At 38.8% G+C, this 15,661-nt stretch overlaps 3 protein-coding genes across 4 annotated transcripts; 1 reads left to right on the top strand and 2 right to left on the bottom strand.

Moving 5' to 3' along the window:
* Positions 1 to 256: 256 nt before the first annotated feature.
* On the bottom strand, positions 257 to 11,323 carry LOC102206185 (uncharacterized). The gene is made up of 17 exons (XM_005733717.1): positions 11,293 to 11,323; positions 10,941 to 11,107; positions 9,797 to 9,882; positions 9,380 to 9,460; positions 9,014 to 9,128; positions 7,095 to 7,270; positions 6,526 to 6,747; positions 5,864 to 6,066; positions 5,199 to 5,321; positions 4,752 to 4,889; positions 4,291 to 4,540; positions 3,956 to 4,157; positions 2,717 to 2,951; positions 2,314 to 2,438; positions 1,814 to 1,965; positions 1,031 to 1,253; positions 257 to 438 (listed from the first exon to the last, which is right to left on the bottom strand). Exons 2-17 carry the CDS (start codon positions 11,068 to 11,070, stop codon positions 299 to 301), a joined length of 2,601 nt encoding a protein of 866 aa, XP_005733774.1. The 5' UTR covers positions 11,071 to 11,107; positions 11,293 to 11,323; the 3' UTR covers positions 257 to 298.
* A 253-nt stretch (positions 11,324 to 11,576) lies between these two features.
* On the bottom strand, positions 11,577 to 12,435 carry LOC106456222 (putative membrane protein Bcell_0381). The gene is made up of 3 exons (XM_013910979.1): positions 12,277 to 12,435; positions 11,991 to 12,198; positions 11,577 to 11,749 (listed from the first exon to the last, which is right to left on the bottom strand). The coding sequence occupies exons 1-3, from the start codon at positions 12,433 to 12,435 to the stop codon at positions 11,577 to 11,579; spliced, it is 540 nt and encodes a 179-aa protein (XP_013766433.1).
* A 31-nt stretch (positions 12,436 to 12,466) lies between these two features.
* On the top strand, positions 12,467 to 15,507 carry c1d (C1D nuclear receptor corepressor). Of its 2 annotated transcripts, none has more exons than XM_005733716.2 (5): positions 12,467 to 12,983; positions 13,242 to 13,371; positions 14,439 to 14,505; positions 14,668 to 14,723; positions 14,812 to 15,507. In XM_005733716.2, the coding sequence occupies exons 2-5, from the start codon at positions 13,246 to 13,248 to the stop codon at positions 15,001 to 15,003; spliced, it is 441 nt and encodes a 146-aa protein (XP_005733773.1). In that variant the 5' UTR covers positions 12,467 to 12,983; positions 13,242 to 13,245; the 3' UTR covers positions 15,004 to 15,507. The 2 variants fall into 2 exon arrangements, with proteins under 2 accessions (XP_005733773.1, XP_013766437.1); XM_013910983.1 differs by having other exon boundaries at positions 12,467 to 12,991.
* The last annotated feature ends 154 nt before the right edge of the window (positions 15,508 to 15,661 follow it).

Below are 15,661 nucleotides of genomic sequence, written 5' to 3'. Positions count from 1 at the left end.
ATTTCATACTGCAGTAGTAATTGTAGTCAGGATAAGTAGTTTTGTTTATGAACACACAAAGGCCCAAACACAGTTGCACATCACCCCTTTGATTTGCATGCTACTATAAGTGTTAGTGTGTCCCATTTCTTTTGAGGACAACATTAATGGTCAATTACACTTTGAAATTAAATATGGGGGGCCATTTAAAAGGCTAGATGGTGAATACTCTACCATATGCAGCAGCCAGGGAGAAGAGACTAGAATTAAACTCAAGACTCCGAATTTATTACATCAACACAGCAAACAATCAAAAACATCATATCCAGCACTTGAACTTGAAGAAGTTCTGCAGATCCTCATCATCCTCTTGTCTGTTGTGGATCCCCGCGTAGACGGTCTTTAGCAGCTTGGTCTTAGACTTTCCATCCAAAATGTGAATGTAATTCTCTATGCAACCTGCAAACACAACCACAGATTTGCATAACAAAATTAGTTTACTCACACTGACAAAAATATTGTAGCATGTCATATTGTCTGGGTGTGTCTGACAAAATATTAAATATCTTTATATAACTACATTATATCCTGACTTGCCCTGTGGCCACAGTTTATTTGACAGCAGTCACCATATATGTATTACTATTTAGTATGCAATATGCCATCTATCTGTCAATCACACCAGCTGAATGTGATACATCTCTATAAATAACACGACATGGCATGTCACATGGGTCTGGCGGCATGATTTCAGTACAACACATTTGGTAAATATAGTCCAGCTGCCTATAAAGAAAATCATGGTAAACCAGTATTTTTTTTACACCTAAAAATGTATCTGTAGCTGGCAATCTTAATAAGCAACACTCACACTTTATAGGTAGATGCTCCCCATGTCCATTCAAAATCATTAAAAAGTTATTTAACTAGACATTTTGTTTAAACTCTAAAGGTTTCTGTAAATAACTTTTTACTGTTCAAGTCTGACTTTTTCCAAAGCTAATACCACGTGTTTATAGTATTTATAATAATAATAATAAAAAGTAATCACTTAGGCCCATGACTTTGCCATAAGCTATGAGGCTGGGGCCAAGCTGTGGGTGGTCGTACTGCTCCTCAGACATCAGTATGCGCACAATCTCTCCTGTGATGAAGGCATCCTCGAAGTTTTGCTGAGCCACAGGCTTCAAAGGGAATTTGCAGTATACATCCAAAGCAGCGTGAGGGTCGGATGGCTCCAGCAGCTGCGCAAGCTCGATGTAGGCATCATGGATCTAAACGGTCAGTTCATTAATCATATTTGATGTGCATTGCATTAAACCAGATAAACACCAAGAGCATGAGACTCTTTAAAAATATATAAACTACAACTTTTAGAGGTTTTCTAAATATCGAAGACATGTAATGGGAAATCTTTTTCCTAAATGTTCTTGAATGACTATATTCACTGTACATGAGATGTATGAAAGTATTTACTCAGAAATCTCAGCTAAATTTGAATCAAATGATCAAATAATGACATTTTATTAGTTCTATATGAATCTCTCCCTCATATTTTGAATGTCTTGAATTATACTGCACATTTTCTTCAGACATAATTGAGATCTTTTTTTCAGGCAAAGATTTATGAACAAAGGGTAACCGCTTTCAAGTCTTGAGCACGAGACTTTAAAATCTGAATATATATAGTTTAATTTTCTAGTCCAACAGCAGAACATGTGGCTATTCCACAGAGTTGGTGGGAGAAAGAACATGTTAATAAAATCCTTACTTAATGTGACTATTGTGAAACTTTGGGAAACGCTTTAAAATGCAAATATAAAAGATAACTGACCTCTGGTGCCATTGCGATGACCTCTTGGTATAGCTGTTTTGCTTGGTCCTGGGTGTTTGAAGATCGCGAGTAAGCTCGAGCCAGACCCAGTCTTGCTGCATGAGATCTGCGGTTCATCAGACTGGACTCATGGATTTTGTCTGTCACAGCAACTGAACAGAGATTGTTTTGAATCCCACATTGTACCCATTTAATGTTCTTGGAAACCAAAATCCTTAAGTAAAGAAAATTTGTATATTTATGACAGTGGTGCTAAACAACTAATGTCAAATCATCTGCATTTCAAGTAATCAATACCACTGTTTTGCATGTTATACCTTCAGTTAAACAGCATTATATTTGAACTTCTTAAACAGAAAAATGTATAAGCCCTCTTTTATCATCAAGATTTAGATTTTCTCTGTGTAGTTTTTTTTTTTTTATTGTAGCTTGCAAAACCTGTTCACACCTCACCAAGAAAGGATTTTCAGTTTCCCAGACTTGCCTCTGTAATGCCTTACCCTCAGCTTTCCTCAAAGTATCAGAGAAACTGTCCTGTTTAGACTTGTTGAGCGGGAGCTGAGGTTTAGTGTTATGACCAGAAAGTTTCACCCTATCTGGCTTGGCAGCTGCTCCAGAACTCCCCCTACAGGAGAGAAAGCATAATACAGGCTCTCTAAAAACTTATTTAATATTCAAGTGAAAAGTCTGTTTTTTTGTTAGTTTGGTTGTTTGTTGTTGTTTTGTCTTTTCATATAGCAGACCCAGAGTCATAAATGGTAAAAGGCTGTTTTTGCTTCATACGTAGGAAGCAAGGCAAAGCTATACAGGCTATAAATCCATAGGAAATCATTCATGCTATGACAATGGGAAAGGGAAAACCATCTAAACCATGTATCTACAAACACCTTTCTCAGTACAAACCTGGCTGCAGGGGTTTTGGCTGGATTCCGGACAGCCTTCCCTCCCCTGGTGGGAGCTGGAGCTGGTGCTTTGGTTACAGCTACTGCTACACACCTAGAACCTCCCCTGCTCTGCTGCACTCCTCTTTTTGCCAATTTGATGTCACAAGTCTCCTTTACACCAGCTGGTTGGGTGATGGACTGCTTGGCAGCTTCCTTAGTTTTAACCTCCACCTTTTCCTGCCACCACTTTTGTTCTGAGCAAACAGGTAATGGTGAGGAAAAGTTAAATTCCAAAAAGGCTACATTAAAAATGTGTTAAAAACACCAGCCTATTGGAAGAAATAACAGAACATTCATTGAAACACAATCATCAGTTTGATAGGAAGTAATAATTCTGGCATGAAATACAAGCACAAGACATGGAATATAAAAGTTACATGACCACCAGAGATGTCAATGAAGTATGTTTGCTAGAGAATATCAGGTCCTTTTCATTCATTATGCTAACATATGCTTTCTTGCATCCCCTCTCCTCCCATAGCATGGAAATTGTTTCCTAAAGACCATCACAGGAGATCTTCCAGTTCCGTAAATGTACCTGAAGGACATGAGGGGCTATGATTACCATTTTGGGGGTTCTATGAAACAGGTTTATGACACTGACCTTTCCATAAATTAAAATATTTAAAACGAATTCTATATGACTAAAATCAACACTGGCAATAATGCCACTAAAATTAAGATACATTAATCAATGAACATATCTTATGAGAAAAAAGACAAGAAATTATAATATTAGAAGTTCTGTGGACATTCATATCATTCAGTGATGCAGCTGTGAACCTTCTTAAGTAACTAACATAACTTGAGACCGACACTATGGAGGCAAGGATTTTTCATTTGGCAGCTTTGATTCTTGCATCTTGGCATCGCTTCCTCTCATCTCTCTCACATCCTTGCTGGGAGCAAGAAATGCAAGTGAAGGAAGTGAGGAGGCACATTAGCATAATGAAAAGGACCCATGGTGTTGCCAGCAGCCTACGGTGGTGACCTTCCTCCCACTTGTAAGGTGGAGGAAGCTGGTTCATCTGGCTGGGGTCAGGCCTACAATTCTGCTTTATTTTTATGTAGTTTTCTACACATTACAGGTAAACCAGCTTTATTCACCTCACAAGTGAAAAGAAGTGCACCACTGCAAGCTGCTGGGAAAACCATCTTCTCTGGAAAAGCTCACTTTAGTTAATGTACAGAGACTCACTGGTCAGCTGTTCAGGTGGCTCTCCAATCTGAGTCTTGAGTTCCAGCTCAATGCTGGCCTGGAGGCTGAGAAAGGCATCACTTATAGCTTCCTTTGACCTTTCTGAATTTGGGTTATTGTCGTACTGAGCCAGCTGTGCCAGACCCAAGAGACAAAGGGCATGGCTGTCACGCGGTGTGGTTACTACTGCAAGGTGGCACGTCTTCATGCACCAGCAGTAAAGAAACCGGAAGAGAAAAAAAGTCTGAATTATGTCACACGAAACACTCTTGGATATTAACAGTCACTCTATGGATTAGGTACCCTGCACTCGTAAAAAAGAAAGCTCAACATACCCTTTCCTGCATGTCAAGAAGTTCCTGACAGGGAGTGATAGAGGTGTGACGTATTAGAGCTGTGAGGGCCTGGCATCTTTTTGCCACCAGAGACTGCCTCTCAATGCCAGTCTTAGCCTGGCATTCACTCTGCTGGGTCAGCCTCTGCAGCAGGGCAAAGTGAGCATCCAGCAGCACCCACTCCAGCTGCCTGCTCACCTCACCACGACGTACACACTGACTCACACTCTGGGCACTCAGCATTGCCACACTGAAGCAGTCCAGCACAGAGACAAGAAGACAGTGTTTTTATGTAGTGGTTAAAACAGCTAAACTGGCTTCTACTCTTAAATGACAGGACTTTTCTTTGGATCGCACATTCACTGCTGAGATGAGTGAGACAGCTCGTTAGAGCCGATATCCACTGCAAACCCCGAATAATAAAACCAGCAAAAAATAAAAACTCCCAAAGTTTTGCATACATATGATAGACCTGTTCAGCACTCATGGCCTTTGTGCATAATGTGCTTCTCTGCTGCAGTTGCCCCAGAGTAAGAAGGCCACGTAGGAACTGTGTGTTGCGGCTGGACAGAGGGTCCGATAGATCCTGCTCCTCCCAGCTGTAAACAAAATCATAAAATATATGGCAGTACAAGCACGAAGCAGCCATTATAACTCTATAGATGACACAACTTAAAGTGTATCAATGTGCTTCTGTAGATGATAGTGGTCTCTTTCAATCAGTTACCTCTCCTTTCGACAGGCTTAAACAGAACAAGCTGGTATATTATTGTTGCTGTCATGGCCTCACACTCTCCCTCTCTCACTGAATATATCCACCTCCACCTCCACCACACACACACACACACACACACACACACACACACACACACACACACACACACACACACACACACACACACACACACCTCTTGCTGCAGCGCTGGCTGATAAAGTGCTCCAGTCCCTGTTGTAAGAACAAAGCAGCCTCCTTCTCTGCATCCTCAGAGGCTTTCTGTTCCTGCAGTAGCAGACCCAGGCCTGCGAAGAATCTGGAAAAAAGGAAGGCAGCACACATTGAAGAGCTCTGATCTAGTTTTTAGATGTTTAGAATCTAGACCCAGTTTACCCTGTTTAACAGTCTAATCTTAGAAAGGTTATATGATAGAGGGCTTATCATGGAGTGAGAATTTAAGAAGGAGAATAAGGGCTTTTTCAAACCTGCTCTTACACAGCCACAGAAAGGATGCGCATATTTTAACCTCTCTGTATTTTGTTCTTGATTACCAGAAACTCAGTAGCTGAGCAACAGATTGTCAAACTCTTGCTTTTAAGCTGTTACCAGCAGACTAAATAATTGTTAGTATCATTTTTCAGTGGACCTCTGTGAGTTTCAGCATTGATTTTCTGGCTGATATCTAATCTATTTCTATCTATGTCACAGTGACATCACAGTGAGAGCTGCACAGCTTCCTAACTCTGCAATATTTAATCAGCTTCTTTAATCTAGTTTCTTGTTACTATTACAAGTTACTATTAGTATTACAATATTTTTCCTTCTTCTACTACCGTATGTACAATCCTGCAAACTGACCTGAGTGCAGGGTGTAGGGGTCGTAGGGCCAGCCCATTGTGAAAGTGCAGCAGGGCTTCCCTTTCCCTCCCTTGCAGCAGCAGCAGCCTTCCTGCATGGAGGCTGTACTCCCAGCTTTCTGGGCACAGAGACCAGGCATCCAGGTACTTCAGAAGGGCTCGGTGGATATAGCTCTCTTTATCCTGCATAGTTGCACTGATGTCCTGCAACCACCAAGTCCAAGTTTATTGATGATAAGTAACAGTCATAGATGCTTAGACTAAAAACAACCATACAGAACAATATCTATATTTACCATGGTAGTGAATGCAGAACGGAAGTATCTGGAACGATACTGATTTCTATAACTAGCAATGAAAAACATCAAGATCTTCAGCTGAATAAAATTCAGCTCTGTGACGACTTAAGTGTGTTTGAAGAGCCTGTGGAAATGTTAACAGTAATATTCTGAGATGCTGAACTGAATATTGTTTACAAAAGGGTTAGGGTGGTTTTACATTCTAACAGATCACTCATAAGTCAAAGAGAAGTTGTACTGATGTTAGGAAGAGGGCGATAGTCTGTCTGTACTGGCCCCTCACTAATCTTTTTCATCACTATCAGATAAAACAGTTTCCTCAAGCAATAGAAGCAGAGGTACTGACAGCATATGACACAATTACCTTGCCAGTTTTCTTAGAAAGCCAGATGTAGAGAGTCTGAACATAGTCTGCTTTGCTGGACTGTCCCTGCTCTTTGAGCAGATGATACTCTTTATCCAGAGCCTGCAGCTGGTTCTCTACTGTGGGTGTTCCAAGGAAACCGTGCAGTTTACACACAGCCAAGATGTCATCCTGATGTGCTGTTGATTTGGCATCACTTAATTCATCTCTCTCTTTGTCAGCCTTTGAGTTGAAACATGCGAGGTTCATTAGCTTTCAACTCAAAAATCAACAAGACAACTGATTTACAATAAACTGGCAAAAAAGTACTATTTTTATATTTTCTGAAAGCTTTGTCACATTTCATAAACTTCCACATGCTTATGAATAATGAAAGTGTGTACTGCAACATCAAAGCAATGTTGTTAACTGACATTTCAGCTGTAATTGACCATATATTTTAATTTAAAATTAGCATGTTATTTACTATGCAATTCTGATTAAAATAACCTTCAGTAATTTTTTTCATTGTTTTAATACAACTAATATGCTGCATAGAGAGCTTTTATTTGTGTATAATAGTACCACACCTTCCTCTGTAGGCTGTACATCTCTGTAGCGTAATGGTGCTCCTCCAGCACGAGACCCAGCTGGAAGTGAAGCCTGGCATCTCTGGAGTTAAGTCTGATAGCTGATGCATAGTGGACAGCAGCCTGCTCCAGGCTATGCAGAGGAGACTGGCCATCTTCATGGTGCAACAGGTCTCCTGTGGAAATGGGAAAATAAAACACTGTTTTGTGGTACACATCTGACAGAGAGACCAGAGGATTTGCATATATATGAGAGAATTTGCATCTATATAGATTATATAGTACTGGCAAACAACATTTTTCATCGCCGCAGGATGACATTACATTTAAGAGTTTTAAAGACCCATTTAAAACCCCCTTCAGTTCAAATGTAAGATCAAACCAAACTTACAATAGACTTCTTATCTACAATTTTACCATAAGTGTGTCTAGTTTAAGTATTTGGTTGAGCTTAAGAACACTGTCTAAATGTGTTTATTAATGTGAGAAGAATAAAATGCTGTTGGCTGTTGTTACCACTAGCAATTTTATTGATCTTACACATATAAACATAGCTTGAAGTATTTAGAGAAACTGATTTAATCAGTACACAGCATGCGTCATGAATATTGGCTTTAGTTTCGAATTTTATTAAGTAATTAAGCCCTTTATAATCCGCTGACTTGAATTTAACTATTTTTGTAATTCTTTGGATTGTATTTGGTGGCATGCTCAAAACGCTGTCAGCAACCAGCAGCAGTGTAAACCTGATGATCGTGTTTTGTTCCAGGAATTATAAAGAATTCAGCACGTATCATGTCACTTAGTAGTACTTAGTAGTAGCAGTAATAAAATTCATATGGAAGTAAATCTTAGTACAGCAATTTTGACTCTCCAATTTAATACATTTCATTCCAACTGTATTGAGTATCAGAAAAATAAAAAAAAACTTGGATAAGGTATTGTGTGCTTTGTGAAGTGAGCTCATTTTGAACAGTTTATTAAAGGACAGTTTCATCCAAGCATGAATACTTCACAGCACAATGCATAATGAAAACTAAACAGACTCTCCCATCTAGCTGCCTTCTCTTTACCGAGTACTGGATGCGCCTTTTGCATGAAATATTGAAAGAGAGTATCTTCCCTTGGCAAGTGCGTCCTTTTTCTGTCCAAGTGCACTGATGTCAAGCTTTTAATTGGTTATATTCTCTGGTACATTACATAATCCAACAAGCAGACCCATTCAGCATTTGCTGTTTTATAACTGATATATGCTACATAGCAGAAAAGTCATTTTAGCTGATGAAATTTTTGAGTCTGACAGAAGCATTGAGCTAATGTTAATGTGCAACAAACAGCATCTTAAAAATGAAAACGTTTCACCAGGCCACATGAAAAATGAAAGGTCAAAAATCAACACTTTTTTACTAACAACCCTCATGACACTCATTCTCATTTTGATACTTTTCAGTCACAAAAAAATTAGCAAGGCAAAGATAGCTGAGAAAACATGAGCACAAACTTGAGTGTGAGTGTCTGGCATGTCAAATAAAAGAGAACGCTTCAGAAGTAGCCACTTAGCAGCCTGTTTTCATGTATTTTTTATTAGCTTTAAGCTGAGCTGTGTTGTCAAGGTAAGGCAAGGAAAAAGTCCCTTTGCTCCACAGTATTTTTAAATAATCAGTAAATAGCCTGTTTAAAAATAAAGGCAACTACAGACATTCGGCATTAGGGCAGATGGAAATTTGGACAGACTAGTCAGCACTTTATAAAAAGTACCAGGTGAAAAAATGCATTTGGTTTTTTTTTCTGACTTTCTAGTTTGTATTATAATAGCTTTACACTCTTGTCTGACCCACATTTTGTTTTGGATCACCATCTTACAATGCAGCATAATAATTCACAAAGTGTTAAAATGTAGGCGTGAAAGTGCTACATGCCTGGCTTTGGCAGATGTTGCCTGTAGAGTTTCAGGTGCTCCTGGGCCAAAGCACACAACTTGTCAACACTGTCTTCTGCTGCTGTCATTTGTAGTCTTTTCTCCCAGTTACGAATCTGTAGTAGAAAATAGACCAAGCAGGAAAGCTTAAACAGATACAGTAGGAGTAGTGATATGAGCCATATTATAACTTATACTTTTCATTTAAGTGGGTAAACTATAAAGGTCCTCGATTTCCCACATTCACCACAAGCTAGAACTATGGCAATAAGTAATTTTAGGTTTTTAGGTTTGCTGTGTATCATCAACATCAGTCAGAATATTAACTAACTGGACACTGAAAGGAATACCCAGTACAGCTTATTACCTCACAGGTGTGTTTGGTCTCTGTCTCCAGACATTTGGCTGATTCAAAGTGCTTCTTATACCAATTTGTCTCTGTTACATCCTAAAAGAAATAGTATCCTGATTGTATCACAAATAAAGATTTTATAAAGTGCCTTTACCAGGTTCCATTGATAAAGCTGACAAGGTGACTGTGCTGAATATACAGAACTGGGTTTGTCATTCTAGCAATTACTGAAATGTAAAAATTATACATGGTTAATAAAAACTACTATTTTATTGACTCGTTCACCATAAATGTGGTCATTACTTTTACTATGGAATTCAAACTTGCGTTTACTCACAGTTAAATGGAGCACTGTCTTGTAAATAAAGGATAAACAGTGTCAAAGTCAGCGATTCTGGCAATGGAGGTTACTGCTTAATCTTTTACACTGACCTTTGCATCTAGGTCCCCAGTGGGTTTATGTAAACAGTCCAGAATGTGTGACCCAAGCTCAGACAGTTTCATCGTAGTGTCACACCCTTTGTTTAAAAGGGGAAAAAAGCTCATTAGAGGTGGACCGGGATGGATTTAGCTGTCAGGTTATTTAACAAATCTGTAGAATTGCTCCCCATGCAACCTCCCCCTAGGCAATGTGTCCAAACTAGCAATTAGTTGACTCGATGAAAGCATGCTCCTGCACTCTCGATATTTTACCTGCATCTTTATTCAAAAATGTCTTTCAGTCCATCTGTCCCTTCGGGTGCAAAAGGCTTGAGATAGGCTGAGATACTGGGCGGGTGTTTCTGGGTCTTTTTGTTATGGTCGTATCTTTCTAATCGATCTTTTTCTGTGGCTGCTTCTAAACACGTTTTCTTCTACTTCTCTTCATCACAGTTTGCTTCAAAGTTCTGTTAAGGGGCGTTTATAAAGCATATTAAGGTTGAAATGTTGTATATAAATAAAACTGCCATTTGCAATTTAAGGACATTTTCCTTCACTGCTATGAGAATGACAGATGATCAGTTATGTATGTCTTTTAAGCCATATTGTGATATTTATCTTGGAAGATGCTATATAAATACAATTTTACTTTATTTGTACTTTTACCTAAATTAAACAATTTAAGAGAAGCCTTGATTATTTAGAAATACACACCTGAGTAAGCAAGCCAGATCTTCTGAACATAAAGGCCTGATATAAAATCCAGCCTTTGTCCCATGACAGTTAGTGGCACAAGGTTTTAGTTAAGTAATAATACCCCCTGTCATTAGAGTAACATGATCGTTGTCTACAGTACTACATCATGTTACATGATAGTATAGCTTGTGTAATCACTTCTGCTAAGAGGTAAGATACCTGTCAACAATGTAGCTGTAAGCATTTCCTATAGGTGTGGAAATAATGAAGTAACTCAAAGAATCCATATTAGGGCAGTGGCTTCATTTGTTATTCATTGATGTGACATTCATTGTACTAGAAGTTCAGGAATCTACTAGCTCTCTTTAAGAACAACACAACCTCCTCCTATCTGAACATCCAGAATAAGAACATCCACTCTTCCCAGTAGCTTTAAACTAATATGTTTGAAATGCTTCACCTCTGTGAAAAAAGAAACACTTGACCAAGGCAGCTGACATCTTCTTGTCAAGGTCCAGTTCAATAACCTTCCAGCCGTCTCCAAGAGGACAGTCACTAAGTGGGTCAACTTTTGACCTTCGGGCAAGCATCTCAATATAAGGCCTTGAGAAGATGCTCTTTGGTTCACTACAATTTAGCAAAATAACAAATGTGTGAAAGGTGATTTGCTATATATTATACTATTTTTTTTATATAAAGGAAACACATCATTCATTTGCGAATTAATATTCAGCATGAACCAAAGGATAAGTAACAGATGTGACTATTGGCGAATATGTTTTGCAATATGTGTGAGTTGTTTCAAGACTTACCTGTGATTGATAGACAAAGGCCTGTAGAAAGCACTTAGCGATAAATGTATGGGTACAAAGCAGATGGATCCACTCATGTGCAGGAGTTATTAGGGCTCCAACAGAGACCTTTAAAAAGACTCAAATTCCTAATAAGTTTCATTACACAGAAGCAAAAGCTATGCTAAAAGCATATGAAGTTTAAAAATTAAGAAAACTATATGTTATCAGGTGGATAATGATGAGTTTCAAAGCATTTCAAAGCTAGGATGCATATATAAAGTTTGACCACTAGCCATGTCTTATTATACCTGTGAAACACTGCCATCTGGTGAACAGACTGAAATCTCCACCACTGTGTCTCCAAAATTCAGAGGGACTGGTTCCGAGCTGCTCACCCCATTTACTGTAACTTTAATGCCTCTGTCAGGCACCTCAGGAAGGAGTGTCACTGAATTACAACAAAAGGGAACAGTATCTGGAGGCAAAAATCCCCAGAAAAGCACACAACAATTTATTTTGTAAACTGAGAAATACTGCAAACCTTTTATGTCTCTGCATTTTTAAATAATATTCACTTACAAAGTAGCATATTTATACATACATTTACATGTCTACTGCTGCGGCTGCTTTTGTGTATCAATTGAAATAGAAAACAAAACAAAGACTTATACATTTCACATACAACTTCTTCTTTAACACAGATAGGCTGTACTCACTATTGTATTCCAAAACGTTGGAGCAAAACGCGGGGTGAAGTGAAATATCTCCTTCCAAAGCCAGGTTACTGAGCTCTGCGATCTTTGCTGACAGTTTGGTGATTTCCACACTGTATTTCTTTATGGTGCCATCCTCAGCTACCACCTCGATTCCTACTCTGTTCAACCCATCTTTCAGTGTAATCGTGTTAGACCTTTCACCAAAGAGCTGAAATAGAAATCACAAGGCTAAATTAGATGCGAAAGAGACTTGAATTGAGAAATAGAAGGCATAAAGCTTGCTCACAATACTATATGAAGCCCCACAATCGCTTGTCATCACGTCCAGTGTCACTTCGTTGACGCTGCTCTCCACAGTCACTTTGTAGTCTGTGACTTCAGGTGTGAACGATGGACGGAGCTTCCCAGCAGAAACACAGAGCTTCTCTAAATCACAGTTATCCATGATGACTCGGGCGTCTTCTTTATAGCTTGCTTGGGTTGAGCTACAACAGTCCCAAAACACAGCACTTAAACTGCTGTCCCATCCCAGCGCGCTCAGTTTTATTTACCACACTGACGCCCCACGTTACCACAGTAACATGACCACTTCTGTTGTATTTAGATATTAAGTTACTACTACATATGAGTATTTTAAATACATTTGGGCGTTTAACAGGAATAAAAACAACAGCTGATACTTAAAGAAGTTTTTCGTTTAGACCCTTGCTTAAAAAAAATGTGTCAAAAGTCAATAATAAGGAATATAGCGTCGATTTAGAGAATACACACGGTTATACAAAAGGGGGTATTGTTATTAAACAAAATATAGAAAACTGCAAATAAAATTGTTATCATGCTGAAAAAAATAAAAATATTTAGCTAACGATAACTAGCTGTTCCACTCATCCCAACGGCAGACGGCGGTAGAGGAGCGAAGAGGAAAACGAAGACGACTAGGTCACAGTTTTAACGTCATTTCCTGTCGGCTAAAGCGTGTTGTCTGCTAACAGGGTAAAAATGTGAGTTTGTTTTGTTTTGTTAGATTTAATTTACAGTGATCCAGTTTTGCTATTAAATCAGTAATTAGTAACGTACATCTATCCCTTTTGTCACTTTCCTCAGCTTATCTAAACGTTAGTTTGGTTTCCTGTTAGCATTGTATGCTAGCTCTCTCCCTGGACATATTGCTATTGTTTTTCTGTTCTTCTAATGAGAAATAGTCCTTATAGGAAAGTTACACGACGTTGTAATTATTCAATTATTTTACAGAAATATGGCCGCAGAGGACTACCCTCACGAGATAGATGAACAGCTCACGGGCTTCGACTCGTCAGTGACTTCAGTTAAAACCATCTTGGAGCAGTTGATGTCGATGCCTAGAAATGACCTGCTGCAAAAGGTAGGCCTAATACTATTATACACATCGGGTACTTTGGTCTTTTTGTTGGCTTAGATTTGTTCTTGTGCGTACCTACTATCTGTATACACTCGTGCACTCACCGGCCACTTTGTTAGAAACACATGGTCAGATACTTGGTAACAGATTATTTAATGTGCCAATAGCTCAATCAATTTAGGAATGTGAACATGGTCAAGAAAAACAACTGAGATGGGGATGAGACATGGTCTTAGTATTTCAGAAAATTGCGGATCTTCTGGGATTTTCCATCACAATCATTTCTATGGTTTACATACAATGGTCTAAAAAATAGAAAATATCCAGTGATTGTCTGTTCTCTGGGTGAAAATGTCATGTTAATGCCAGATGTTAGAGGAGAATGGCCAGACTGCCACAGGCTCATAAGAAGACAACAGTAAGGGTATGCAGAAGAGCATCTCTGAACACACAACACATTGAACATGGCAGCTGATGGGTGACAGGAACAGAAGACAACAACAGAAGTGCCGGCCTACTTAAGTATTGTTGCTGACCATGTCTTTTCCTTTATGACCTCAGTGTATGCATCGTCTGATAGCTGCTTCCAGCAGTGTAACACTCCATGTCCGTAAATCATCTCAAACTGGTTTCTTGCCATGACTATTAGTTCACTGTACTCAGATGACCTCCATCGTCACCAGATCTCAGTGAAACAGATTGTCTTTGGGATGTGGTGGAACAGGAGATTCACCTCATGGATGTACAGCTGACATAGCGGCACCAGCTGTGTGATGCTATTATATCAATATGGACCAGAACTCTGAGCAATGTTTCCACCTCCCTGTTAAATCTATGCTATGAAGAATTAAGGCACTTCTGGGGGCAAAGGATGTCAAAACCCAATGCTAGGAAGATGTACCTAATAAAGTGGCTAGTGTGTTCATATTTATTTTCTTTTATAGAGCAAAATTTTATTCAGTGAAACAATACTGCATTGAATATGTTACAAATACATTTAATGAAAAAAGTGATACTAATCTGTCGTATGCAGGAGGCTATAAATAAAATACAATTTGGTTCATTAACAGTTGGATCCTCTGGATCAAGCCAAGTTGGATCTGATGTCTGCCTACACCCTTAATTCATTATTCTGGAGTGAGTTTTTTCCCTATTTTGTCTAATCTTTATATCTTGTTGAATATAGATACATTTAGCGAAAGCATACTGAAGAGACAAATACATTACAACTTTTCCATACATGGATGTCATTTTGTGTGGAAAGTGTGGACATGTGGCTTTATTTTTTATCTTACTCAGTGTACTTGGTAACACAAGGGATAAATCCCAGAGAACATGGAATCAAACAGGAATTGGTATGTGCCATCTATCTCTGACTTATTATTTGCTCACATGGATTCATATGTATTGTCTAATTCCTCAGTAACCATCCTGTTGTTTCAGGAGCGAATAAGGACATATATGAACAGAGTGAAAGAGATCACAGAGAAGAAAAAAGCTGCCCGTCTGGATAAGGGAGCTGCTGCACGCTTCGTCCGGAGTGCTCTTTATGATCCTGATGATAAGGATTCTAAAAAAAAAGCAGCAAGCACATCTTCAGAAACTCCTCCATTAAAGCGTTCAAAGCAGAAATGAAATAAAGAAGAAGCTGCAGAGTATGTCAAAGTGCAAAAGATCACGACCTTTAAGGGTGATGAACACTGGGGTAAAACATTTTGGTCATAAGCCACATTTGAAGGCTAAGGTTGTCTGATCAACAATTACACAAGACAGCTAAACAGAACAATCCATCATCAGGATCATAGCTTGGAGTCGTGTAAATTTTCATGGTTGCCCCGCAGCAGTCTGCAAATGTGTTTGACAAGCAAAAGACTGTAGTTGCTACGTTTGACACGTCGTCTCAGGGCAGTCTCACATACTTTTGGATCTTGATGCTAACAGCTGCTCTAGGTTTGAAACATGTTGTAATGTTCTTGTAATGTTGCGCTGGTCTAAATCTTTGTATTTTGAAAGTGATTCTAGGAATCAAAGTTTCTTTTCTTTTTTTTCTTTTTTTTAAACAAATGCAGTGTTTTGAACATCATCAAGAAAATGGTTTTGTGAGTATAATGCCTTTAGCATAAAAATATTCACCAAAAATACAGTGTTTAAATTATTTTCTTTTATACAGTTTATTGTCAGCATGGTGCTGAAATGTGTAATAGCGTCGCATTTCAGGAAGCAAGTGCAGGATGTGAGCCTTCTGCTCAGCTGTCTGTTTCCTCTGGTCGATCTGAGAGAGCGTGGTGGTTAT

This window comes from Pundamilia nyererei, unplaced genomic scaffold (genome assembly GCF_000239375.1).
Source record: "Pundamilia nyererei isolate P.nyererei 1_Seehausen unplaced genomic scaffold, PunNye1.0 scaffold00054, whole genome shotgun sequence".
Lineage (NCBI taxonomy): Eukaryota > Metazoa > Chordata > Actinopteri > Cichliformes > Cichlidae > Pundamilia > Pundamilia nyererei.
Note: the sequence above shows the minus strand (reverse complement) of the source record. Positions and strands in the feature narration are given on the sequence as shown.

Excerpts from the sequence above, each read along its gene's own strand:
- LOC102206185 (XM_005733717.1), bottom strand. The coding sequence starts at position 11,070 with ATGCTTGCCCGAAGGTCAAAAGTTGACCCACTTAGTGACTGTCCTCTT. Across the intron at positions 6,067-6,525 it reads TTTCTAAGAAAACTGGCAAG|GACATCAGTGCAACTATGCA; the intron begins GTAATTGTGTCA and ends TGGTGGTTGCAG. Across the intron at positions 4,158-4,290 it reads TTCTTGACATGCAGGAAAGG|ACGTGCCACCTTGCAGTAGT; the intron begins GTATGTTGAGCT and ends TGGTGCATGAAG.
- LOC106456222 (XM_013910979.1), bottom strand. The coding sequence starts at position 12,435 with ATGGATAACTGTGATTTAGAGAAGCTCTGTGTTTCTGCTGGGAAGCTC. Across the intron at positions 12,199-12,276 it reads GTGGGGCTTCATATAGTATT|CTCTTTGGTGAAAGGTCTAA; the intron begins GTGAGCAAGCTT and ends TTTCTATTTCAG. Across the intron at positions 11,750-11,990 it reads CAACGTTTTGGAATACAATA|ATACTGTTCCCTTTTGTTGT; the intron begins GTGAGTACAGCC and ends TTTTGCCTCCAG.
- c1d (XM_005733716.2), top strand. The coding sequence starts at position 13,246 with ATGGCCGCAGAGGACTACCCTCACGAGATAGATGAACAGCTCACGGGC. Across the intron at positions 14,506-14,667 it reads CCTTAATTCATTATTCTGGA|TGTACTTGGTAACACAAGGG; the intron begins GTGAGTTTTTTC and ends TATCTTACTCAG. Across the intron at positions 14,724-14,811 it reads ATGGAATCAAACAGGAATTG|GAGCGAATAAGGACATATAT; the intron begins GTATGTGCCATC and ends CTGTTGTTTCAG.